This window comes from Ursus americanus, chromosome 2, assembly GCF_024610735.1.
Source record: "Ursus americanus isolate L20-20 chromosome 2, mUrsAme1.1.p, whole genome shotgun sequence".
NCBI lineage: Eukaryota > Metazoa > Chordata > Mammalia > Carnivora > Ursidae > Ursus > Ursus americanus.
In genome coordinates, this window is record NC_142128.1 from 66,838,318 (window position 1) to 66,861,119 (window position 22,802).

Consider the following 22,802-nt stretch of genomic DNA (forward strand, 5'->3'; position numbering starts at 1 on the left):
ACAGGACTGGGCTCAAGCAGGCCCCATGCTACAGCTGTCCCCCAGCACAGGCCAGGACGCCACACAGTCGATCATAAATTATTGACCATCTCCTCTTTCCTGTCCGGCCTCACGCCGTGGCCCTTAGAGTCTTCCCCCAACACTGGGGAACAGAATGTGCTTGGCTGGAGACCTGGGTGTCATAAATTGCTAATAACAGATTCTCAATCTTTGAAAAACAAAATAATAGAAGGCCTGGCCCTCCCTTTCTGCTCCTCTCATCCTCAACACTGTTTCCTGCAAGGCCAAGAAGAGAAAGAAATGCCTCCTTTGGCCACAGAGTGGGAAATCAACTCCTCCCCTCCCTGGGGCCCCCAGGGGAGCAGTCTCCCCACCAGCCTCGCCCTTCAGGGTCACAACAGCCAGGCCTAAAGGAGCCTGTTCTTGCAATGTCTTTGTTTCCCAAAGTCCCCTGTGTCTAACCTCACTTTATCCTCACATTAGTTGAGCACCAGCTAAGTGCCAAGCACTGTGCACCAGGGAGGAAGATCCCCAAACCCCATTCACAGATGCGGGGTGGCTGCTGGGGAGCAGCGGGGGTCTGGGCAATGGTGCTGAGGCTGGCCCAGCCCTCTGGGCTCACCCCAGGTAGGACCCACAGCCAGACGACAGAGGCTGACTCTCTTCCCAATCACCTGGCCTGTGTGAGCGCCGTCTGGGGGGAAAGGGGACAGGAGCGGGGAGGCAAAGACAAGAGCAAAAGCTAAAAGCTGCCATCTTTGGAAAGAACAATAGTAAAGACACATCCGAATGTTCCCAGGGAGAGATTATAAAATTGTGTTCAGGGTAGAGGTTATATGCAAATTGCATGTAAATCTGTACATGGCCCTTGGACAGACCCACATGTCTGCTGTTCCTTCTGCCCCTGCTCTGACTCAGGCAGTCTCCAGGCTACCTGACCACCTCGCCAGGGCATCCCAGACCTTTGTCCCTCATCCGGTCTCCCAGCACTTCCCTCTGCACCACCTTCTTTCCTAGCCTCCCCTCCCGGGAGGCAGGAGTACTGAGGAGGAAGGGGAGAAGGAGAGACAATGGGGGGGTGGGCAATGCCCTCAGTGAGCACAGCTAAGGACAGGCTCCCTGTGACTGTCAGGAGACCCCATGGGCTTCAGACATTCATCGATGCCCCCAGTCCTTCCCATCCTGAAACCCGGTGGCGGGAGGCCAGGGGGTTTCGCAGCGAGATCCCAGAGCGGGTTTCCATGTGAGCCTGCACGGGGTCAGATCCACAGTCAGCGTGGGGCTAGGACGCCCCACCACTTGGATGCATCCCCCGCACCTAAAGCTCAAATTCCTCATCCACAAACTGGGGGGCGGGATACTCTCTGCCCTCCGCAACTCAAAAGGCTTCTGAGGCACCCGAAGGTAAGCCACCCGCAAAGGGACGCAGCGCGCAGACACCGGGCTGTGACGAAGCGTCTGACTCCACATCTGGATTCTGAAACTGCGACAAACACGGCCCGGGGGGCTGTCATTGTCCTCATCTGACTCTTTCTCACCTTCTCCCAGGAGGGGTCAACACAGTCCTTCCCACGTTGCAGACGAGAGAAGTGAGTTTCCGAGAGATGAAGTGACAGGCCGGAGGGCACAGGGCTGGACCAGGGAGGGCCGTGGCCCCAGCTGCCTGTCGACACTCCAGCCTCAAACACCAGCACGGCAGTCGGGGATGCCCCTGGAGGGAACGTCCCCATCGGAGAGGCAGGACAGGGGTCCCACTACCTGATCCACAGGGAGCCCCAGCACCGGTGCAGCCGGCTCCCCCCTTGAGCCCGACAGGCCTGGACGGGGCCCCGGGAAGACTACCACGCGTGCTTTGGGTCCTGGGCCTCCCGGCCTGACTTATCTGCCCGGGAAAGGGGCAGCCTGGCCCGTGTCCAACTTGACAATCATGGAAGGAAGGAGACAGCCCACCATTTCCACGTGACAGATACAGAAACCGAAGTCCAACAAGGCTTATGACCTGGACGAGACAAAGAATAATCCTAACAGTTCCTTTTACTGTGCAATTGCTGGGCATCAGCATGTGGCACACCTTTTCCTAGAATCCTCACGACAGGTTGCCACAGGGGAGACACCATTACCCCATTTTACAGATAAGAAAAATGCGGCTCCAAGAAATGAGGCAAACGGCCTGATATCGAGACGCAAAATCTGAAAGCTTCAAATCTAGAACTTTCTGACTGTGCAACTCCATGGTATTTTCACTGAACTATCCTGCTTCTAAACTGAAGAATGTTCCAGAGCGAGACTGAAGTTATTCATGATGTACTGGTGTGGGGAGGAGGAGGAGGAGGAAGACGGCAACAGAGTGATGACCAGAATACCTGACCGTGCAGCAAGGTAGGGATGAGCCTGAACTCCTTCACCTGCCATGCAGGCCCTTCTCCGCCTGGCGCAGGCCACCCCCTCAGGTGCCATCCTCGCAGGCCACCCCCCCAGCTGCCATCCTCACACACCTGCAATGCAGGCACGAACATGCACTGTCACACCGAGAGGCTCTCTACCTAGAAGGCGCTTCCTACAGTCTTGACCAGAAAACTCCTACACCTCCCTCAGAGCCCCACTCCAATATTGCCCTTTCTCTAAAAATCACTCCCTGATCATCCTAGAAGAGTCGATTGCTCCTCCAGGGCATGCATGCTAAACATCCCTGATCTCTGGTACTTGACTGGACGACAGATCTAGTCACACACCTGACAATCACACAGCCCTAGACGCAGGGACTCTTATCACCCCCACCTTACAGATCAGGAAACTGAGGGGCGCCTGGGTGGCGCAGTCGCTGGGCGTCTGCCTTCGGCTCAGGGCGTCTGCCTTCGGCTCAGGGTGTGATCCCGGCGATCTGGGATCAAGCCCCACATCAGGCTTCTCCGCTAGAAGCCTGCTTCTTCCTCTCCCACTCCCTCTGCTTGTGTTCCCTCTCTTGCTGGCTGTCTCTCTGTCAAATAAATAAATAAATAAAATCTTTAAAAAAAAAAAAAAACAGATCAGGAAACTGAGCCTCAGCCAGGCTAAGTCACTTGCCCCAGAGCACACAGGCAGTCTGGCTCCAGGGTCTGCCTGCCCATGCCAGTCCTGTATTATTCTTCCTTGCCTCCCCGTCCCTGGTGCAGCACCGGGCACACGGCAGGTGCCCAGTCAAGGTTTGTTTCATAAGAAGGTATGGAGGGAGGAGGGTGTTGCCTCATCCCACCCACCTCCAGCCCCAAATGCCACCTGGAATTCTTTTTCTTTTAAGAGAGAGAGAGCAGGAGCATGCAGGGTGGAAAGGGAGGGGCAGAGGGAAGAGAGAGAATCTCAATGGGTTCCATGCCCAGGGAGGAGCCCGACACCGGGCTCGATCCTACAACCCTGAGATCATGAGCTGAGCCAAAATCAGGAGTCGGATGCCCAACCGACGGAGCCACCCAGGCGCCCCCCACCCAGAACTCTTCAGTCCACGTCTCCCTGCTTCTGGCCCCACCTTCCATCACTCCTGACATCGCGCGCTTCTTTCTTCCAAAACCCTCCAGGTGCTTTTCCTATTTCCCATCCATTTCTTCCTTGAGTGCCCCAGCAGGGGTGAGGCGTCTTGCTGTCTTTCCAGTGGGAAACTGAAGACTCACAGAGGCCTCCTGGCCAGGGGATCTGTTCAGAGGCAGGTCTCCTGCCTACGGGGCTAGTGCCTCCTGTGGACTGGTTTTCCCTCTGCCTCAAGCAGGAAAAAACAAGCCCCAAGTTGCAGGGGGGTCTGGAGGTCAGCACCTGCCCTCCCCTCCGTGCCAGGATCCCCTGGCTGACCTGGCCACTGGTCTCTGGCTGGGCCTTAGAGCGGGGGGGGGGGGGGGGCTGCTCCCCGGGGCTAGAGAGGAGGAGACAAGAGGCCCTTTGTGTCTGCAGAGCTCCTGAGACACCTGTTCTCCCTCCTGCCTGCCTGTGGCCTCCCTCCCTCCTGGCCAGCCTGTGTGCGGCCTTGTTTATCCTACAGGCCTGGCAGCCAGGCCCAGCCTGCTCCCAGCGTGGGGCTCCGGCAGCCCCTGCCAGCACCTGCCCGGTCCTGGCAGCCCCAGGGGCTGTGGGCCAAGCACAATCCCCCTGCTGTTGACACAGTTGTTGATTTTCAGGAGGGCAGGGAGGGACGGGAGGGGAGGGGAGAAGCAGCGAAGGCATTTAACACCAGCCTGCCTAATTTGCAGTTGGTCCCAGCAATCCTGCACCCCTCCCGTCCCCAGCTGCCTGGGAGAGGCTTGGGCCTCCGACCCGAGGCCGCCCGGGCCACACCCCACGGTGCGACCGAGTCCCGCGTGACCCTGCAGCACCACAGCACAGGCAGCCCCGCCCACACCCCCGTGCATGTCAGTGCACCCCCATGCTGGCACACACGACTCAGAGCCGGACCAGGCCTCCGGGTGCCAGGAGCCCTAGCCACCCTGCGTTCAAGTGCCTACCCCTCCCCCTGACTCCAAAGTCATGAGGCGCCCTCAGTCCCCGGTGAGGGGCAGGACCACCTGACATGCCCTTGGAGACCCAGGGAGGGCCCCGGGGAGACGCGAAGGGATCCGTCCTTACAATCTCTTCTCTCCGACTTGTTCTTGTGCAGCACTCTCCTCCTCACCCTCCAGGTCTTTAGGTTTCCTCTCACAGGGAGGCTTCCCTGACTGCCCAACTCCGGATGCAGTGCCCTCCCCGGTCCTCCCGAAGCACTACACCCTGCACCCCCCACCTCCACTTCTGTCAGTATGGAACTGAGGACTGACCTCTTCGCCTTCCTCACTGCTGTGTCGGGGGCTGTGCTGGTGTCAGCAGCCAGGCAGATGCTCCCTGTGGATCCGCCGAGGGGCTGCGGGAACGAAGCAGGCCCCCACAGGCCCGAGCGTGCACTCCACTTCCACCCCAAGCTCCCACTCTGACAGTCACCTCCTGGATGAACAAGGCCCTACGTGGCTGGTTAGAAAGGCTTCGGGATGACCCACCAGCATGAACTTAGATTGGTAAATCCGCTTCGCCAGTTATCTCCTCAGAGTCAAAGAACAGGATCTTGAAGGACAGGGATGGGTGAGTTTTGAGCATGAAAGGGGGAGAGGAGGGCAAGGGTGCAAGGAAGACCCTGTGGGTTGGAGGCCAGCAGAAGGGTCTGAGGGAGAGGCTGCTGCTGGGCCAGGCAGGAACTCCCCTGCCTCCTCCCCAGGCAGTCTTCCCTGCCCCCTCCCTTCCAGAGCTCCTAAAGGCATCAGGAGGTCCCTCACTCCTGTGGCTAACTGGCTCCCATGGCCAAATGTCCCAACAGCACTCAGGTGGCAGCAGTCCAGCTCCACAGACCCTCATAAACCGCCCACCACACTCACACCCACACCCACACTCACATATAGGCCCTCCCCTCGCTACTGCTTCCCCAAGCTCCAAGTCAATCGATGCCCAGAAAGGGGTAACAAATAGCCCAATCACTTCCAAATTTGGGGTGTCATGTTGAGGAGAATGGATCTAAGGCCAGGCAGAGCTGGTAGAGAGAAGGGAACTTACATTACGGAAACCATAGGTCCCTGATGTTCCGAGCCAGTTCCAACAGGGCGACCATGCACAGCTGTGCAGACTGTGCACTGCACAACACCAAGAGCCCCATTCATCCAGACTTGTATACCTATCACAACTTAGATGGCAGTCAAGTTCATCCCTTGACTTCCTCACATACTAAAGAGAAAGTTCTCCTGCTACCCACCTCTACTCCAGGCAAGAGGTGACATAGATTCCTTTCCTCTGTTCTTTGACCTGTTTCCTGGCTAGGGTACCTGTGAGTGAAGGCTCAGGCCATCACTCCAAGAGAGGCCTCCCTCTCCCTGCCCCATTGGCCCCAGCTAGGGGATCCATAACTCCACCACTAACTTTCCCTACACACTCTGCTCTTTCCCCAGCCCCTCAGCCTGGCTAGACTCCCCACCATCACCCACTTCTGGTGAGAGGGTGTGGCCGCAGATCCATGTTCCCGATGACACAGAAGGAGGCAACGGAGTTTACAGAGAGCGAAAGGAAGGAAGGCGGGTCCTACCCGCTGCCTTGCCCCTCCCTGGGAAAGAATGGAATTGAAACCCCAATCTTGTCCGGCACCAGAGGCTCTGGAGAATTGGTAGTCCTGGAGGAGAGACCAGAGGAGGGCCCCCCTCTGGCTCTCCGGGGCCTTCTAGTCCACTCACTTTTCCTTCTTGACATTGATCTCATGTCCCCAGTCTCCCTGGGGCTCTCAGAGGCACTGCCTGGTCTCCCAGGGGCCAGAGGGGCCACTCCCTCTGCTTTCAATACCTCCTGATTCATTCTCCAATCTCCTCACCCCAGCTGCCTGACAGCAGGGCTGTACCTGCACCCAGGCCCCCTTCCAGCCCCTCCCCATTAACCTCTCATTCACCCCTCCTAGCCCTTCCTTCCCCACCGGACCCAACCCTCCAGGGACAGGCCTGGAACCAAAGTCTCACGGGGATAAAGGAATGACTTCAGCTCCTTCAGTAGGGCTGGGGGTGGTTTCAACAGTGTTACACCCCGTTACACCCCCCAGGCAGAAGACTCCTCTCCCACCCCGCTGAGGAAAACACAGGGCCTGCCCTGCAGAGCCTGTGTGGCCAGGCAAGAGTTAACTCTCTGGAGTGGCTGTGAGGGCAGCTCATTGCTGTCTCCTGCCAGGTGCCAGGGTGAACAGGAAGGCACCGGAGGGCACGGGCCCACTCAACTGTCACCCGGAAAGGGTACCAGGCCAGCCTTACAGGATTCTTCCCATACTGCCACTACTACCCCTCCTGCCAGCGACCCCTCTTGCTGCGGAATATTCTAGTGTGGGTCCCAACTCCTGTCTGCCAGAGAAACACTGACTTTTCTGTTGCTCTGCGTGGCAGTTCTAGATACATTTGAAAACCTTTCCGTGCTGCTTACGAAAGTAATGTGTAGTGGTGTACTTCTTTGGGGAACTGAAGAAACACAGACATAAGAATAGAAATATGAGCTGGAATTTTTAAAAAGTCAACAAAGGGTGCTAGTCTAGGGTGACCCCTGCCCCCCCCCCCAGTTACTAGAGCTGGGGATGGGTCTGTCTGGTCTGCTACCCCACTGGCCTCTAAATGGCCCCCCGCCCTCATCTTGGACTTCCAAGGAAATCCCCCCCAACCCTGGCTGCTCCTTCACATGGCGGGACCTGGACCCCTGCAATGGCAGCGGGGCACGTCTAGAGTGCCAAGAAGCAGGACCCGGCGCCGAGGTGCCCCACTCCCTTTGTGGGGGGAAGGGAGAAGGCCTGGATCAAGGCCCTCTGGGGACTAGTTCTCACCCCATCCTGTTCCACAGGCTGCACATTCCATTCTGAGTCAAGCAGGGGGCGGGGACTGGGGGAGGTAAGGCCGAGGGGAGGAGAACAGTCCGGCCGCCTCTGGGGCGGATCCCCCAGGGAGCTCCAGGCCGGGCAGGGATCAGACCTAAACCACCAGGGGGGAAGGGAGCCCCAGGATTCCGGCCCAGTCTGTGGCCCCTTCCGGTTCTCCTCTCCTCAAGCCAAAACACTGAAACCCTACCTCGGACATGTCCCCAGAAGATACGGGGGACAATGTGGGGTAACACTAAACCTCTCCCCACTCCCAACCTGGCCACAATCCCCAGGGATGCTAATGGGGCTTCATTCAGGCCAAGGCCATTTAAACGCTAAGGTCCTGCAGGGGGGCGCGAAGGTCTTGCAGGGGGGCGAGTCTGAACATGTGTGTCGAGGGAACTGAATTGAGGTGTGAGGGCGTGTCAGGCTTCCCAGAGTGACCGAAAGCGCCTGGGGAGAGGATGCTATTTGGGAAAAAAGGGGGGAGCTGGAGCTACTGTCCCTCTTCTTCCTCTACCACCCCAAACACACCCCTCCCCTCAAAACACACGCTGGAACACCTCAACCTCTGGGCACACGTCTCAGCCCCGGCAGCTTGCTCCCCCAGGTTGCCCGCCCCCCAGACGCAGGGCCACACACGCAGCACATCCGGGCCACGCCCAGGCCTTGGATTCGCCTGCGGTTGACCTTGGGAGGAGGTGGGGAAACCCCAGCCACTTCCTCCTCACCTCACAGCCTCTTGGAGGTCTGACCACTGGCACTGTCCCATGTCTGGGTCCGTCCAGATCCCTCCAGACAGCACCCAGTGGGGGGAGGGGCCTGGGCAAGGCCAGGGCCGCAGGGCCCCTGGCTCCTCCCAAATGAGGCAGGTCACAGGGCCAGAGGGTCTTCCAAAATAAAGCAGGGGCAGGAGAGCCAAGACCACGCCTGGAGTAGCACGTGGGAACTGCCAGGTTCCATGCCACGTGCCATGCAGGACAGAGGAAAACCTTTTCCCAGGGGAGTCCCAGGGGCCTTCACCACCATGAGGCTTGCGCAGGAATGGCCTCAGGGGTCTCCGGCAGGCCCAGCTGGACAGCGTCTCCCACTGCACCCACTCTCAGGAGGAAGCAGGAGGAAGTCACTGCTGCTCAGAGAGTATTCGAATTTTGTAAAGGAACAGAATCCCACCTGACCGGAGAAGCAAGCAGAGGTTGAAGTCGGCCCTGCTCAGCTGGCCTGCAACAGACTTCCTAAGCAAGCCTTCCCAAGGAGTTGGAAGGAGGACTCCAAGGAAGAGGCAGCCAACATGGAAGTGACCCAAAGCAAAGACCCCATCCAGGGCACGCCCTCCTGCTTGGGAGCACGGAGACAGGGAGATGACAGGAGGTGAAAGCCACCTTCCATGGGTCCTGGTTCCCTGCCGGGTGACGGGCACTGGGACAGCCTTCCCAGCTTACGTAGCCGGGTTCCAGAAAGGAGACGAGCAAAGGGTGAGGACTGCAGCGAGTTTGGACAGGAGCGAGCCCTCTTAAGCAAACACTGAGCACAAAAATCATTCCCATTCAAAGCACGATTTGCTGTGGGCCTGGCTGGGCCTTCCCAGCCCAGAGTCCTTTTCAAAGGCTCCCCTTCACCTCTGAATGTGGCTGGGGGAGGGGCACGCAGGCCCAGTGGCATTTGAATTCCACTTTTTCCAGAGGCTTTCTGGGGGACCTACCCAACAAGGCCAATCTCAAAGCACCCCCAGAGAGGAGTACACCTGTGGAGTGTCAACTCCTGTAGGGCAGGGAGTAGATCTTCTGCAGGAGCGGGCCTCTCAGGCCACCACCTGTCCGGCAACAACACACCCAGGCCCACCCACGCCATTCACGGGGCACCGCTGCGGACTTAATCACTTAATCGGATGTGAGCCCCCGGAGCTGTAAGAGGTTAAGTACTGTTGCTGCTGCCGTCCCATTTCACAGATGGGAAAACAGAGGCCCAGAGCTGTTAACTGATGAACATCTCTCCCAGCTCTAACTCCTCACTGGATACATCATGTTGTCCCGAATCTGCTAATTATCAGAGTAGCAAAATGCTCAGGCTGGGGCTCTCCCCACTAAGGAAAGAAGGGGTACGGATGAAGCTGGACCGCGAGATGCTTTCAAAGCCATGGCACCACTGGAAATCGCCCTTCACCAGTACTGACCACACTCCTGACCACAAAATCTGAGTTGGGGATAGAATGCCCTCTCTAGGCAAGAGCGGAGAGTGGTTAGTGAGACCCACTGGCTCCGTCTTCAGAACCACCTCCCCTCGGCCCACCATACCTGCATTCTGAATCCAGTGGGCCTCCTGGCTAGCCTCTTCCGTTCTTGCTCCCCTTCAAACTACCCTCTATTGGCAGCCAAAGTGACCTCTCTTTTTCACATTTTTTCCCACTTATTAAAGTCATTCATGACCATTGTAGAAGACTGGAAGAATCAACAGAAGAAGGAAATAAAAATCGCCCGTTTTCCGGCATCTGGAATTAGCTCTGTAAACATGTCCCGGCAGCCTTAGTCTTCTCTTCATGTATGTGTGCCGGGTGGGCGTGTTGCGTGTGCACAATTATCTGCACGAAATTAGCACTTTACCACAGAGCTTTACATAAGGTTTTACCCTTTTTATTATATACGTTTTCCAAATTATAAGCTAGTCGTTCTTTACCTACACGTTTGGGGGTTTAGTTTCTTTGGCATATTTCACAGATGCACGAGGCACTTCGTTCGGGCAGGACAAAAGGGTCCAGAGCGAAAACACCATCTTTCCTCCACCCCAACCCATCCCTCAGCCAGCGTTTCCCTCCCCTGGGGCAACTCTGATGATCTGTTTCTTATATAGTAAATCATCTTTTAAAATCACCCATCAGATCATGTCACTCCCCTCCTCAAAACTCCCATGGCTTCCCATCACACTGGCCATAAAATCCAAGCTCCCAACTAGTCCTAGCAGCCCCGTGTGACCAGGCTCTGGCCCTCCCCTCTGATTCCCGCCAGCCTCGCTGCTGTTGGCTAGCCGCGATCCGGCCTCAGGGATTTTTTCATTCCCTCCCCCTGGAATCCTTTCTTCAAGTCTTTGTGCAGCCGGTTCCTTCTCACCCTCCAGGCCTCAGCTGAGCCACCCTCCCCCGAGGGTGGCTTCCACTGGCCTCCAACCTCCGACCACCCCACCTGCCTCCATGCACGTGTTCTGTGCCATCCCCACACTGCATTTCCGCCACATCACATAGGGGCTAATGTTGTCTTGGTTACTTACTTCGAGGGTGGGCACACTACCTGTCTTGCTCAGCCCTAAAGCCCCACTGCCTAGCACAGGGCCTGAAGCGTAACTAGCGTTCCAACACATTTCTGGTAAAGGCATGAATGGGGGGCAGGGGGGACTGCGATGTTGGCTCTCATCACTGAACACAGCCCGCCAGCAGGATCTCCAAGCACCAAGCACCAGCCTCCTGGCCGCCCTCCCCCAGGCCCGGGTGGGGGCTACAGAATTGGAGAAAGGAAAGAGAAGCCCATTGTCCCAGGCAGTACCCACCTGCTCTGCCCTCCTGTCACCTAGCTCGTCCCTTACTGGCGCCGTGGATTTGCAGGGTCCAGAAAATCAGACAAGGAGCCCGTGACAAACCCGACTGCCTAGAAAATACTCTAACGGCAAGTGGAAAGTTGAAGGTGAAAACTTCCCATCCAGGCTATGCAGGCAGCTGGGATATTCCAGGTTCCGGAGTGAGCCCCAGCAGCAGGTGACACAGATGCTGCCCAGGGAACAGAGCTCCCCCAGGAACAGCCTCAGTCCATCCCACCTGGCGCCCCCTCCTCCGTTCACCCCTCCCCCCAAGGGCCCGAGACACCTGGGCTCCTCTCTCCAGAAATTCACCCAGCCCCAGAGACACAAATGCGCATCCAATCCTGAGCCAGCAGCCCAAGCCAGGATACTCAGGGGACACCCTTGTGGAGATGCTTCCTTCCTGGGGCCTGATTTCCACTGAGAGAAGACTGCAGGTAGGCCAAGATTGATTTTGAAGAATGAGGGAAAGGAGGGAATGAAGTGCCTTTCACAAAAACCGTGAAATAATGGGGGGTGTGGGACGGGTGTGATGAAAGACTTCACAACATGGAACTAGACAAGGAGTAGGGAGACTCTGAGGAGCCCAAATCAGGAAAGGGTGGGAAGAAGTGTGAGGTTTCCTCCTTCCCAGAAGTGGACAATTGTTACAGCGGACTAAAGGAGCACAATCCCGAAGTGCCCTTCTGGGCTCCCTTCAAGGTCAGTTAGTAATGGCAGTGACACCAACATTTCTCCAGCACTTACTACGTGCCAGGCACACTTCTAGGAGCTGCAGATGAGCAAACTGAGGCACAGAGCAGTAAGGCTGCATTGCTCAAGATCATGTCCCCAGTGGCAGGATCTAGGCTCCACCTTTGGAGCCCTGGCCCTTAACCACTAAGCTACACGTGGCTTTCAGTGGTCCCACCAAGGGGGTCGCTATCCTTCTGGAGTTCATGCCTTCCAAACCATTATCCCTTAACTGATCATTCGATGCCAGTTTCAAAGATGTACGCATAAGTCTGCCCATTCCGCACAGGGGAAAATCTGGAAAAGTTACGGGACTCGCCCGAGCTGACACCGCCCATAGGAGGGGAATTAGAACCAAAATGTGCTGAGCCCCAGCCTGTGGAGCACCACTTCCTAAGGGAGCACAGTAGAAACCCGGATCGCGAAGCTCCGCCCAGAGCAGCAGCATCTCCTTTGGCTTTGGCCAGACCCCTTCGCCAGCGCCAGCGCCGAGGCGCCCTGCCCGGAAATTCCCACAGAGTCACAGCGAACTTCCCAGGAAAACTCCTCGGCTTCCTCCTAGCCCCAGTCACGGAGGCGGCTGCCAAGAGCGCCGCTGGAGTCCTTGCAGCTGCCGTCGGCCCTCCAGGGCGGGAGCCGCCGCTCGTGCGCCCGGGGTCCTCCCGGAAAGGTCCAGGGCTGAAGTTCAAAATTCACTTCCCGCCCAGGCCCGGGCTCGCGGCCCCTCCCGGGACTCTCCGGCAGCCCCCACGTCTCTCGCCCTCCCCAGCCCCAGATAAGCAATGGGGCCCCTCCAGCCTGGAAGGCCAGGCGGGCAGCCGGGAATATCCCGCGGCCGATCCCTGCGCGTCTGGGGACTCGCAGCAGCCGACGCGCGCACACACACACGTGTGTGTGTGTGTATGTGTGTGTGCGCGCGTGTCACAGCAGCCGGCGCGCACACGTGTGTGCGTGTGTGTGTGTGTGTGTGTTTACGTACGGAACGCGCGGGGTGGGAAAACAATGGCGAGCCGCTGGGAACAGAGCGACGGGCCCCCTCCCCACCTCCCCGCCTCTCTACCCCCAGGCAAGATTTGCTTTGCAGAGAAATCGGGATGCAGATTCACCTCCGACTGCAAAGGCGGGAGGTGGGGGGTGGTAAGGAGGCGGCTAGGGTGGGAGGTGGGAGGGGGTGAAACAGGAGCGGCCGGAGCAGAAAACAAACAGGATGCAGCGCCCGGCGGGTCCGCTGGGGTGCGAACCTGGCAGGGTGGGAAGGACTGCGTGGCCCGCCCCCGGCACCGCATCAACCCGGGAGGGGGTCGATCTGCGTCTGGGCGCCGGCACCCGAGCCCCACGCGGGGCGCGCACAGGTCACCCCAGCTTCCCGTTGGGAAATCCTTGAACTGGGCGCCTAGACAGCCTGATGAGAAAGCCCTCGTGCCCCCGGCGGGTCGGCGAGGGCGGGGGAGGGGAGCACCCCTAGGCCGGCTAGCGTGGTGCGCACACAGACACACACAGCCCCCTCCCCCCCCCGCCACGGTCTTACCGGGCTGCCACCCCTCTGCCCAAGGACCCAGCTCGGCCCGCGAGAAGCCGCCACTGGCCGGCGTTGTTGAGGGGTAGGTGGGGGTCCGTTCCTTCTCGAGAAACTTTGCAAAGGATGAAAACTCGCAGAGATGAGAGCCGGAGTGTGCCCAGAAACGCGGGGGCGCGAGTGTCAAACTTCGCAGGGCTGGGGAGAGGGGCGCAGCGGCGTGCTGCGGGAGCCGAGGGGGCGCACTTACTACTCAGCCAGGCGCCGGGCTCGGGGCTCGGGGCTTCGCGCTCCTGCTCCTGCTCCGGCTCCTCCTCCGAACGGGTCCTCGCGGCTGGCAGCCTGGGCTTCCCGCTCACATGCCCCCGCGACGCAGCTGACCGGCGCGCAGGGCTGGGGCGGCTGGGCTGGGAGGAGGCACGCCCCCCGCCGTGGGCCGGAGAGTCGCTCCGGACTCGTGGCCACCCTGGGTCCGCGCTCCGCCGCCGGCCGCCGTCCCGGGCGGAGAGCTCGGTTCCGGCCGGGCGGCGCCCTCCGCCGAGCCAGGCCGCTCTCTGCACTCTGCCCTCTGCCCTCTGCTTGCGGCCGTCTCCCTGCCTTCCGCGGTCCTGCTCCCAGACTCGCCCGGACGCTGCGCCGGCCCGCCCGCCCGGCTCTCCGGCTCTCCCGCTCCGCGCCTCGGCTCGGTCCCGAACCAGGGCCTCGGCGGCTGGCCGCTGCGCCCCGGGCTCAGACCTGGGCTCGCCGCTCCCGGGCCGGGGTTGCAGGAGCCGCCACTTGCACAGTTCAGTTCAAGCCGGGACTGGGAGCAGGGCGCTCGCAGCTCGCTGCTACGAGGCGACTCCACAGCCTCAGAGGAGAAAGAGGGAGGGAGATAGAGAGCGGGCAGGGGGAGGAGGAAGGAGGAAGGGTGGGGAGATGGAGAAGGAGGGAGGGACAGAGAGTTCCCTCCTCCTCCCTGCAGCCAGGTCCATCCAGGCATCCACAGTTGGAAACCTCGGTCGGGAAGGGGAGAGCGGCGGGGGCGGGTGAGAATAGAAGAAAGAGGTGGATTCTGCCCACTCCCCCTGCCCAGGTATGAGGGTCGCTACCGAGAATCTTCGCTCTTTAGAGCAAGACCCAAGAAGTTGTCCATCCAACTGCCGGCCTCCTAACCCTCCAGACAGCCAGGATTTAGTGTTTCAGACCGTATTTCAGAACCCCACCTGCAGCTAGACTGCTTCCTAATGCCTCAGACCACTCTCTCCAGGCCTGGCATTTGGCACTCTCTTCAGTGTTTGTTGTTTTTTGTTTTCCTGAGCTGGTTCTAGATAAAGGGGTGGATTCCTTTACTTCAGTGTATTTATTAAATGCCTACAATATGCCTGGCCCAACAGGGTGCTGGGGACACCAGGATGAATGAAAGGGGGCCCTGCCCTTTCTAGATTCCCCTTTCCTGATGGAGACAGATGAGTGAACATGCCATTACTGTGAAGTGGAACAGTGCCAAGGTCAGACTGGCACAGGGGGCACAGGGACCACCAAGGGCACTCGGGTGTGAGGACAGGGATCAGAGTCTTCTTGGGAGAGATGTTATCTGAGCTGGGTCCCGGGAAGTAGAGCAGGTGAAAGGAGGGGCAATGGTGAAACTGAAAATAAGGTGCCAGCAGTGTAAGTGGCCCATCTTCTCAGCAGGTGATGGTCAGCCAGGCTCCTAGGACCTTCTGGGGGCTTTAGATTTCATCATTCCCCATGGCCTTCCTTACCCAAATCCTTTTATTGATCTTTTAGTTCTCAGCCCACATATGAATTCTTCCAGAAGCTTGTCTTGACAGCCCAATCTGGGTCAGGTGCCCCATCTACCCGGCAGGCTCCAGAAGCCCTCCCCCACCCCCCACTCCTCTTTGCCCAGGGTTGTACATATTTGTATGGCTTCCCCTGCTGGACTGCAAGCTCCCTGAGAGCAGGGATGTCTCTCTGGCTCACTGTTGCATCCCTTGTGCCTAGTGAGAGCTTGGCAAAGAGCAGGCCCTAGATAAATACTTGTTGATCCATCGGTTGACTGAAGGGAATGGGGAGTCCCTGAGGGATTCTAAGGAGGGCCTCTGATGAGATCAGTCTAGCTGGAGGCAGGGAGGCCCATGACCAGACAGTGGCAGTCACGGGGTAGAAATGACACAGGCCTGAGGTAAGCTAGGGACAGGGAGGATGGAAAGAAGGGAGCAGAGGGATGGAGGTGGGACAAGTCAATATTAACTCTTAAGCAAATGGCTTTTGGATGACTGAATGAAGCCATTTCAGAAACCATGAAAGAGTTACCCAAGTGCCACAAAGCCTTTCCTCCTCCTGGCCAGCGTGCTTGTGTTTTCCATAGAGCTGGTTGTTTTTCTCTGGCCCCTGATCAGCTTCAATGGGCACCTTCTTTATGGGTCCGTCCCTGTAGCTGTCTTCAGCCACCACAGAGCAGGAAAGGAAGAACAGAGATGGGACGTGGGCTCTCCTCTTTCCAACATCGCCCATCCACCAGACCGCGCTTCATTGGTGACCACCCTCCCCGGTCACTGCCACTCACTCAACTGTTTTTTTGTTCTATTTTTGTTTTTAGCAATCTAGTCATCTCTACACCCAATGTGGGGTGCCAACTCATGACCCCAAGATCAAGAGTCATATGCTCTTCTAGGGGCGCCTGGGTGGCTCAGTCGTTAAGCGTCTGCCTTCGGCTCAGGTCATGATCCCAGGGTCCTGGGATCGAGCCCTGCGTCGGGCTCCCTGCTCAGTGGGAAGCCTGTTTCTCCCTCTCCCCCTCCCCACTGCTGTGTTCCCTCTCTCACTGTGTCTCTGTCAAATAAATAAAATCTAAAAAAAAAAAAAAAAAAAGAGTCATATGCTCTTCTGACTGAGCCAGCCAGGTACTCCTGAAAGATTTTTAAGCATCTGCCTATCGTGTCTTACACACAGTAGGACAACATACATATACGATCTTGTGTTCAAATACAATATCCATTCATACCTTATCCCAGTTCTGTGAGGTTGGTATCATCATCCTCATTTTAGAGGTAAGAAGAATGAAACTCAAGATCATGGCCAGTAAGTGGAGGAAGTTGTTTGACTAAAGATTCTAGGTCTTTCTATACTACCACACCATTTCCTGGGAACACCCATCAAAATGACACTATTTAACCTAGTGGACCACTCCCTCCTCGAAACGCTCACTTCGTGACTCCACACCCCCCTGAGTTTCTTCTGACCTCACCTGTCCTTTCCCAGCCTCCCTTATTTATATTCCCTCCTCCACCTTGTCTCCAGGTGGGTGTTTCCCATGGACTCCCTTCTGCACCCCATTTTCCTCTCTCCCTTCTTGCCATAGATGAAATGTTATGTTGCTATAGCTTTATATATTTTTTAAGATTTTATTTATTTATGTGAGAGAAAAAGAGAGAGAATGAGTGGTGCTGAGGGCATAGGGAGAGAGAGAGAGAAGCAGACTCCCTGCTGAGCGGAAGCCTGATGGGAGGCTCGATCCCAGGACCCAGAGGTCATGACATGAGCCAAAGGCAGATGCTTAACCGACTAAGCCACCCACACGCCTCTGTTTCCATAGCTTTAAATACCAACTATTGGGGCTCCAATCGTCCAATTCTTGATTTCGGCTCCGGTCATGATCTCAGGGTCGTGAGATCGAGCCTCACGTACGGCTCTGTGGAAAGTCTGCTTAAGACTGTCTCTCCTTCTGCCCTTCTCTCTCAAATAAACAAACAGACAATGTGCTGATGACTCTCCCAGCTTTTTATGTCACTCTCCAGACTGCTTAGCGCACCTCAGATTCGTGTATCCGACCACACACTTGACGTTTCTACCCAAGGATCTCACAGACATCCTAAATTTCCCACGTTCCAGGATGGAGCTTTAACCACCACCCCCAAACCTGCGTACACCCTGTTCTGTCTTTCCCATCTCAGGGAACGGTACCACCGCGAGGTTTGAGCCTAAAACCTAGGAGTCGTCCTCGAGTCTTCCTTTCCATCGACCCAAATTAGTGAGGGCTGTTGATCTATTTCCACAAATATGTCCTAGTCCTCCTCTTCTCTGTCCTGACTGTCCCCACCCTGGCCCGGGTCATCACCATCTCTCAGCGAGACCACGACAGCCTCACTGCTTCGGAGAATTGAGACTCCCTGCCGTCACATCATTCCACTAAGGCTGCTTACATTGCCATGACTTTAATATTTGTTCCAGAAATTTCTTGCCCAGGAAGATAAGCCCGTAAACTAGTAAATAATTTCATTATTTGCTCCAGGAACTTCCTGAAAATCAATTTATCTGAACAATAGACTGCTCAAACAGCCCCCTTCTCGGGACAATAGTTTGCTTAACCTGGCATACCACTAGCTTATCAAACAATTGTTTATTCTTCAAGACCCTCCCCTCGCCATATCCTCCAATCCTGAACTGTTATGTTACAAATGGCCCAACCCCAATCAGATCTCCATATTGAAAGGTCTGCCTCTAACCAGACTTCAAGCCATATAAATATCTCTTTACCTGGACGGCACTTCCCCAAACCCTGTTCTTCCCAGAGCAGGCTCCCTTTCATCCTCTGGTCTGGACATAAATGTTCCTTTCTTTACCGTCCCTTCCCCAATCCCCCCACCCCACCCGCAAGATCATTCTCCACACCTTATTCTCCTGCTTCATAGCACTCACCACAATTCATGCTTACTTGATCTGTTTTCTGATTTCTTGTGGGTTTTTTTGTTTGTTTGTTTGTTTTTCCTGTTTTCCCTTTAGATTGTGGGCTCTGTGAGGGAAGAACTTTGTCTGCTCTATTTTCCATTTAATTTCCAGAGCCCCTTGTAGATGCTTAGAAAATATTTGATGAAGGAAAGACTTTGGCTCCAGTGAGGTGACCTCCAACGCACTTCACGTGGCTGCCCATTCCTGAGACCCCGGTGGGGGGCTGCGGTGCCCAGGGCTGCTGGGGTTCCCCACTCTCCCTTTAACCTCCAAGGTTAGAGACAAAGGGGCAAGTGGAAAAAGTAGTAAAAGGATTAAAGTCACGGAATGGAGTGAATCACTTTCCTCAGTATCACAGGGGCCAGCGAGAGGGAGAAAGTTCCAGAAAGTAAGCTGAGAAGCTGAGAGAAAGAAAGAGCAGCGAGAAATCCCTGTCTTGCTTTGCCTCAGGTCTTCCCCGCTTTTCCCTAGGACCTAACAAAGGGCTGTTTCCTCTGCAAAGCCTAGAGGAGGGTGCTTGTCGGTTGGGTCAAGTCTGGGTAGGCCCAGCCTAGTACAGTTTGTCAGGGTACCAACTCTTCATCCTACTAACTGAGGACGTGCTTTTCTAGATACCTACAGCCAGACTCGCCAGTCAGAAGTGCTGAGCTCAGGTGGCCTCGCACCGTGGAAGATGCCACAGGAACCCCCTTCAGAGTCGGGCTCAGTGTGGTGGGCCTCCACTCAATTCTACTTGGCTTTCTCCCGGGACTCCCACTTGGGTATGGAAGTGAACCAAGAAGATAACGCGTTGATTCACAGAATGTTTCATTTGCCTATCAGAATCTGAACGTATAAGATCTGGAAGCAATCAGCTCTCCAGAACCATCTCCACCATCTTCTCTCTCTGCAGACAGGAGAGGTATCTGGCCTGTGGCTGACTTTTTATCTATCAACAGTCCTGTGAAGATGGGAACTGTTCTCTTTTACCGAGGAGGAAAACCACACTCCAAGATGGGAAGCAAAGTTTCCAAGACTGCAAGGGGGGAAGGGGGAAGGGCTGACACTTGAACCCAGGTTTTCTGGCCCTCAAGTCCGTGCTTTTTCTGCTATACCATCCTGTCTTGCTTCTTATGGGGTTTTATGGCCCTTAGAATCGAAACCATATGAATTAGCACTGGAATATTATTCAGCAACCCAAATTCTAGCCCAGGCCTTCGAGCTAGAAACAGCTCAGGGTGCCTGGAGGGGCTCAGTCAGTTGGGTGTTTGACTTGATCTCAGCTCAGGTCTTGATCTCAGGGTCGTGAGTTCAAGCCCCGCACTGGGCTCCACGCTGGAGGTGGAACCTACTTTTAAAAAATAAATAAATAAAAAGCAACAGCTCTCTGCTTCTTATGTGACAGTTGGCCACCTGTCCCCCAACTGGAGGACTGTCTCCCAAGGACAGAGGACTCAACCCATACGCCCACCCCCAACACACTTGCATGCACACACACAGGGACTTCACTGAGTGCATGTGCTCCCCTAATGCCAGTGATGTGAGTCCTTTCTACACACACACACACACACACACACACACACACACACACAGAGTCTTCCAAAACTTCTCCACTCCATTCTTCCCATGTCTAGCTACCATGGGGAAGTCAGCTTGGGGAGGAGGGCTGGAGTATCAGGGCTCACCTCCAGACCTAGCAAACATTCTCTCCCTGCAAATTTAACTCTTAGTAGTCCCAAACCCTGGGGGCAAAAATCAGGTCGCATGTCTTACTGATCAATTTGGAATGGGTGCAAAGGCAGGGTTACCTCCCTCTGAGGGCGCCCACACACAGTAAGGCCCTGCACAATGGGTGTTTTCTTCTCTCCTCCTTCCTTCTCTCCCAGTCCTTCCCACAGAGGGGGGCCTTGGGCCCCACCTGAACTGGCAGCAGATGGAGGGAGGGAGGCAGAGAAGTGAAGAAGGTTGTTCCCTTCCCAGCAGCCCCTGGAATTTAGGAAATCCTGAGGTGGCCTCCTCATTCCCCTCCACCCCCCCCACCACCTGGTTTATAGTACCCCACCCCCACCACCTAACTTTTTTTAACCCTCTTTCCTGTCTTGAGGAGACCTAGATCCTCATCCTGGGAGGGGACTGGCAACAATTAACAAAGGCACCATGGAGTAAAGACAATTAACAATCCAGAAAAGAGGGGAAAGAGAGGCTTTGTTCTGGTCTCCATGGCAACGGGGGGGAGGAAGGAGGAGGAGGAGGAGGACAAGGAGGAGGAGGAGGAGGAGAGGCCGTCCAGAGAGGCTGATACTTTCACTTTCCTTTCATCCCTCCCCTGTCCCGCCCCCTTGGGTTTCTGCCAGGGGACAGGGGATCTTGAAGAGCACAGGGCTGGGACAGGCCCAGCCTGCAGGCTGGAGATTCGAGGTGGGTGCCTGTGAGGTTCACACCCTAGAGAAGAACTCACTCACTGGGGAATTAAGGCTAGGGAGAGAGCGCCTCGGGCCCTGAAGCAAAGGCATTCTCCCCTTCCTTCTTCTTTTCTGAAGGGCTTATCTTGTGCCAAGAACCGTAAGCAAGGCTCTGCTCTGGACAGCTTGTGGGCAAAAGGCGCTTGAGTGGCTGGTGCTTCCTTCCTGATCGCAGTCAGCGGTAGGACTGGCCTCGGCAGCCTGCAGGGCCCACTGCAGAATGGTAGGCAGCGCCCCTTGCTGCAAAGTTGTTAAGAATTCAAGATGGTGGTAGCAGAGCCTTAAATCAAGCACGGGCCCTTCGGAGCACGGCGCCCTGTGCAACTATGCAGGTTGAAAGCCCATGATGCCAGCCTAGACGGAAGGCAGCTTGGGGCCTGGGCTCCGTCTGCCTGCTCAGTGTGCACGCCGGCGTGCATGTGCGTGTGTGCGAGAGAGAGACAGAGACAGAGAGAATACTCTGGGCAAATCTTTCCTTCCTGGATTTCTATTTCCTCAACTCTTAACGAGGATATTGAACTAGGTGATCTTTGGCTTGCCTCTTCTATGGGTCTGTGTTTCCTCTTCTCTAGGATAAGAGGAGAAGGATTTTCCAGGCTTCTCTCTACTGCACACAGTTCTGAACTCCACCTCAAGGAGCAAGGGAGAAACCAAGTATAGAAAACTCATTCCCAAGTGTCTGGTCCAGCACTCGCAGGCTTCCCTATTTGGAAAAGGCAGAAGACAATGAAATATAAACTCCAAACCTCTGCTAGAAATTGTGCTGTTGGTTTGGGGGGAATTGGAAGGCACCTGCCGTCTCACAAGTGCTTCTAGATAGAGCAGAAGTTTCTTGGCATGAGAGGTCAGGAGCCCCAGCCCCACCTCCCAGATGGGCCTCTGCATTAGCCATAGGAGACTGTCTGCCAGGACATTTCTTGCTCCCAGCGACCTTAACATCAGGAGAGAATATGGGTTAGGGACTTCAGAACTTTCTAGGACTTTCTATCTTTCTAGGACTCAGCCTTATTGCCCTGTGGGTCCAAGTGAAATGAAGAATATTAATCAGACACTAAAATCAAGGGCACCTGGGTGGCTCAGTCAGTTAAGTCTCTGCCTTCGGCTCAGGTCATGATCCTAGGGTCTTGGGATCGAGTCCCATGTGGGGTTCCCTGCTCAGCAAGGAATCTGCTTCTCCCTCTGTCCCTTCCCCTACTCGTTCTCTCAATCTCTCTCACTGTCTCTCAAAGAAATAAATAAAATCTAGAAAGAAGGAAAAAAAGAAAGAAAGAAAGAAAGAAAGAAAGAAAGAAAGAAAGAAAGAAAGAAAGAAAAGAAAGAAACTAAAATCAAGGAGAAAAAAATCAGTTCTGTCAGAGGCCCTAAACCAGCCAAGAGGTCAAAGGTCCTGCTCTCTGCCTTCATCTCTCTGCTTGGAGGGTATCCTGCCAGGGACTCCTTGCATGGGTGCTGTTATGGGCTGAACTGTGTCTCCAAATTCGTACCTCAGAGGGTGACTATACTTGGAGACAGGGTCTTTAAGAGGTAATTTTGTTAAAATGAAGTCATTAGGGTGGGCCATAATCCAACATGACTGGTGTCCTTATAAAAAGAAGAAATTTTCATATAGACACAGAGGGGAAGAGAAGATGGCCGTCCGCAAACCAAGGAGAGAGGCCTGGGACAGATCCTTCCCTCAGAGCCCTCAGAAGAAGCCTCCCTTAGCCTCCCTTCATGGACTTCTAGCCCCCAGACCTGCGAGAAGCTACATTTCTGCTGTTTAAGCCCCGCCGTCCATGGTGCTTTTTAAGGGCAGCTCTAGCAAATATTCAACTAGGGCTGCTTAGAGATTGGGAGGTCTGCAGAAGCTTGGGGCTGCCTGGACTCCAAGAACGTGTCTGCACTTTCAGGGGGTAGGTTTTTGTACTAGCATTGCTGTATTATTTTAATTTGAAACAAAATTGATCTATTACTCTCTTCCCCCATAGCCTAGTCTTTTAAATTTTTTATTTCTTCTGGTATTGGTTTAACACATTTTATTGTTTTAATCCCTTTAGTCTTTTATTTTTCTGGTTTTAATGATTTTACTTATCTCTGTCATTTTTAATCTCTGTTTCGTCTTTGTTCTAGCTATCTCATACTATTTGCTTTTATCTCATCTTATCTTCTCGATTTATTGTTATTGTATTATCTTTTTATTCCCCATCTTTTATTTCTAACCTTTGCCTTACCGTGTCTTTGTTCTATCTTTTCATTTCTTTTTAGTTTATTTGGTTTATTTTTAGTTCATATTATCACTTTGCCAGCTGCCTTTTTTTTTTTTTACTGTTTTTACCATCTTTTTGTTTCTTCTTAGTTTACTTTATCTTTTTATTGACTGGTGTATTATCTTCCATATTTTACTGTTTTCAATTCTCTCAGCTTATTAAATGCGGGGGCTGGAAACACAGCCCTCAGGGGAGAGCCGCAAGGCTAACCCAGGCTCCACGCCGAGGAGGCT

At 55.2% G+C, this 22,802-nt stretch overlaps 1 protein-coding gene and 1 long non-coding RNA gene across 8 annotated transcripts in view; one reads left to right on the top strand and one right to left on the bottom strand.

Annotated features, from left to right (window-relative positions):
• The window catches only part of SOX13 (SRY-box transcription factor 13), a 44,271-nt gene extending 30,233 nt beyond the window's left edge, over nt 1–14,038 (bottom strand). For 2 of the 7 annotated variants that reach the window (XM_045787588.2, XM_087856882.1), the window contains exon 1: nt 13,420–14,038. Coding sequence is in view for 2 of the 7 variants with exons in the window: in XM_087856874.1 (XP_087713000.1) it covers nt 3,503–4,188 (686 nt within the window). In the remaining 5 variants the exon portion in view is untranslated. Of the gene's footprint in view, nt 1–2,778; nt 2,978–3,502; nt 4,360–13,419 lie in introns of those variants that run through there. The other 5 variants (XM_087856888.1, XM_087856891.1, XM_045787589.2 and 2 more) reach the window with 5 other exon arrangements.
• LOC148110644 (uncharacterized) lies at nt 2,316–9,814 on the top strand. The gene is made up of 2 exons (XR_015722227.1): nt 2,316–2,379; nt 4,619–9,814. It is a non-coding gene; the product is annotated as an uncharacterized LOC148110644 (long non-coding RNA).
• Nucleotides 14,039–22,802: the final 8,764 nt, after the last annotated feature.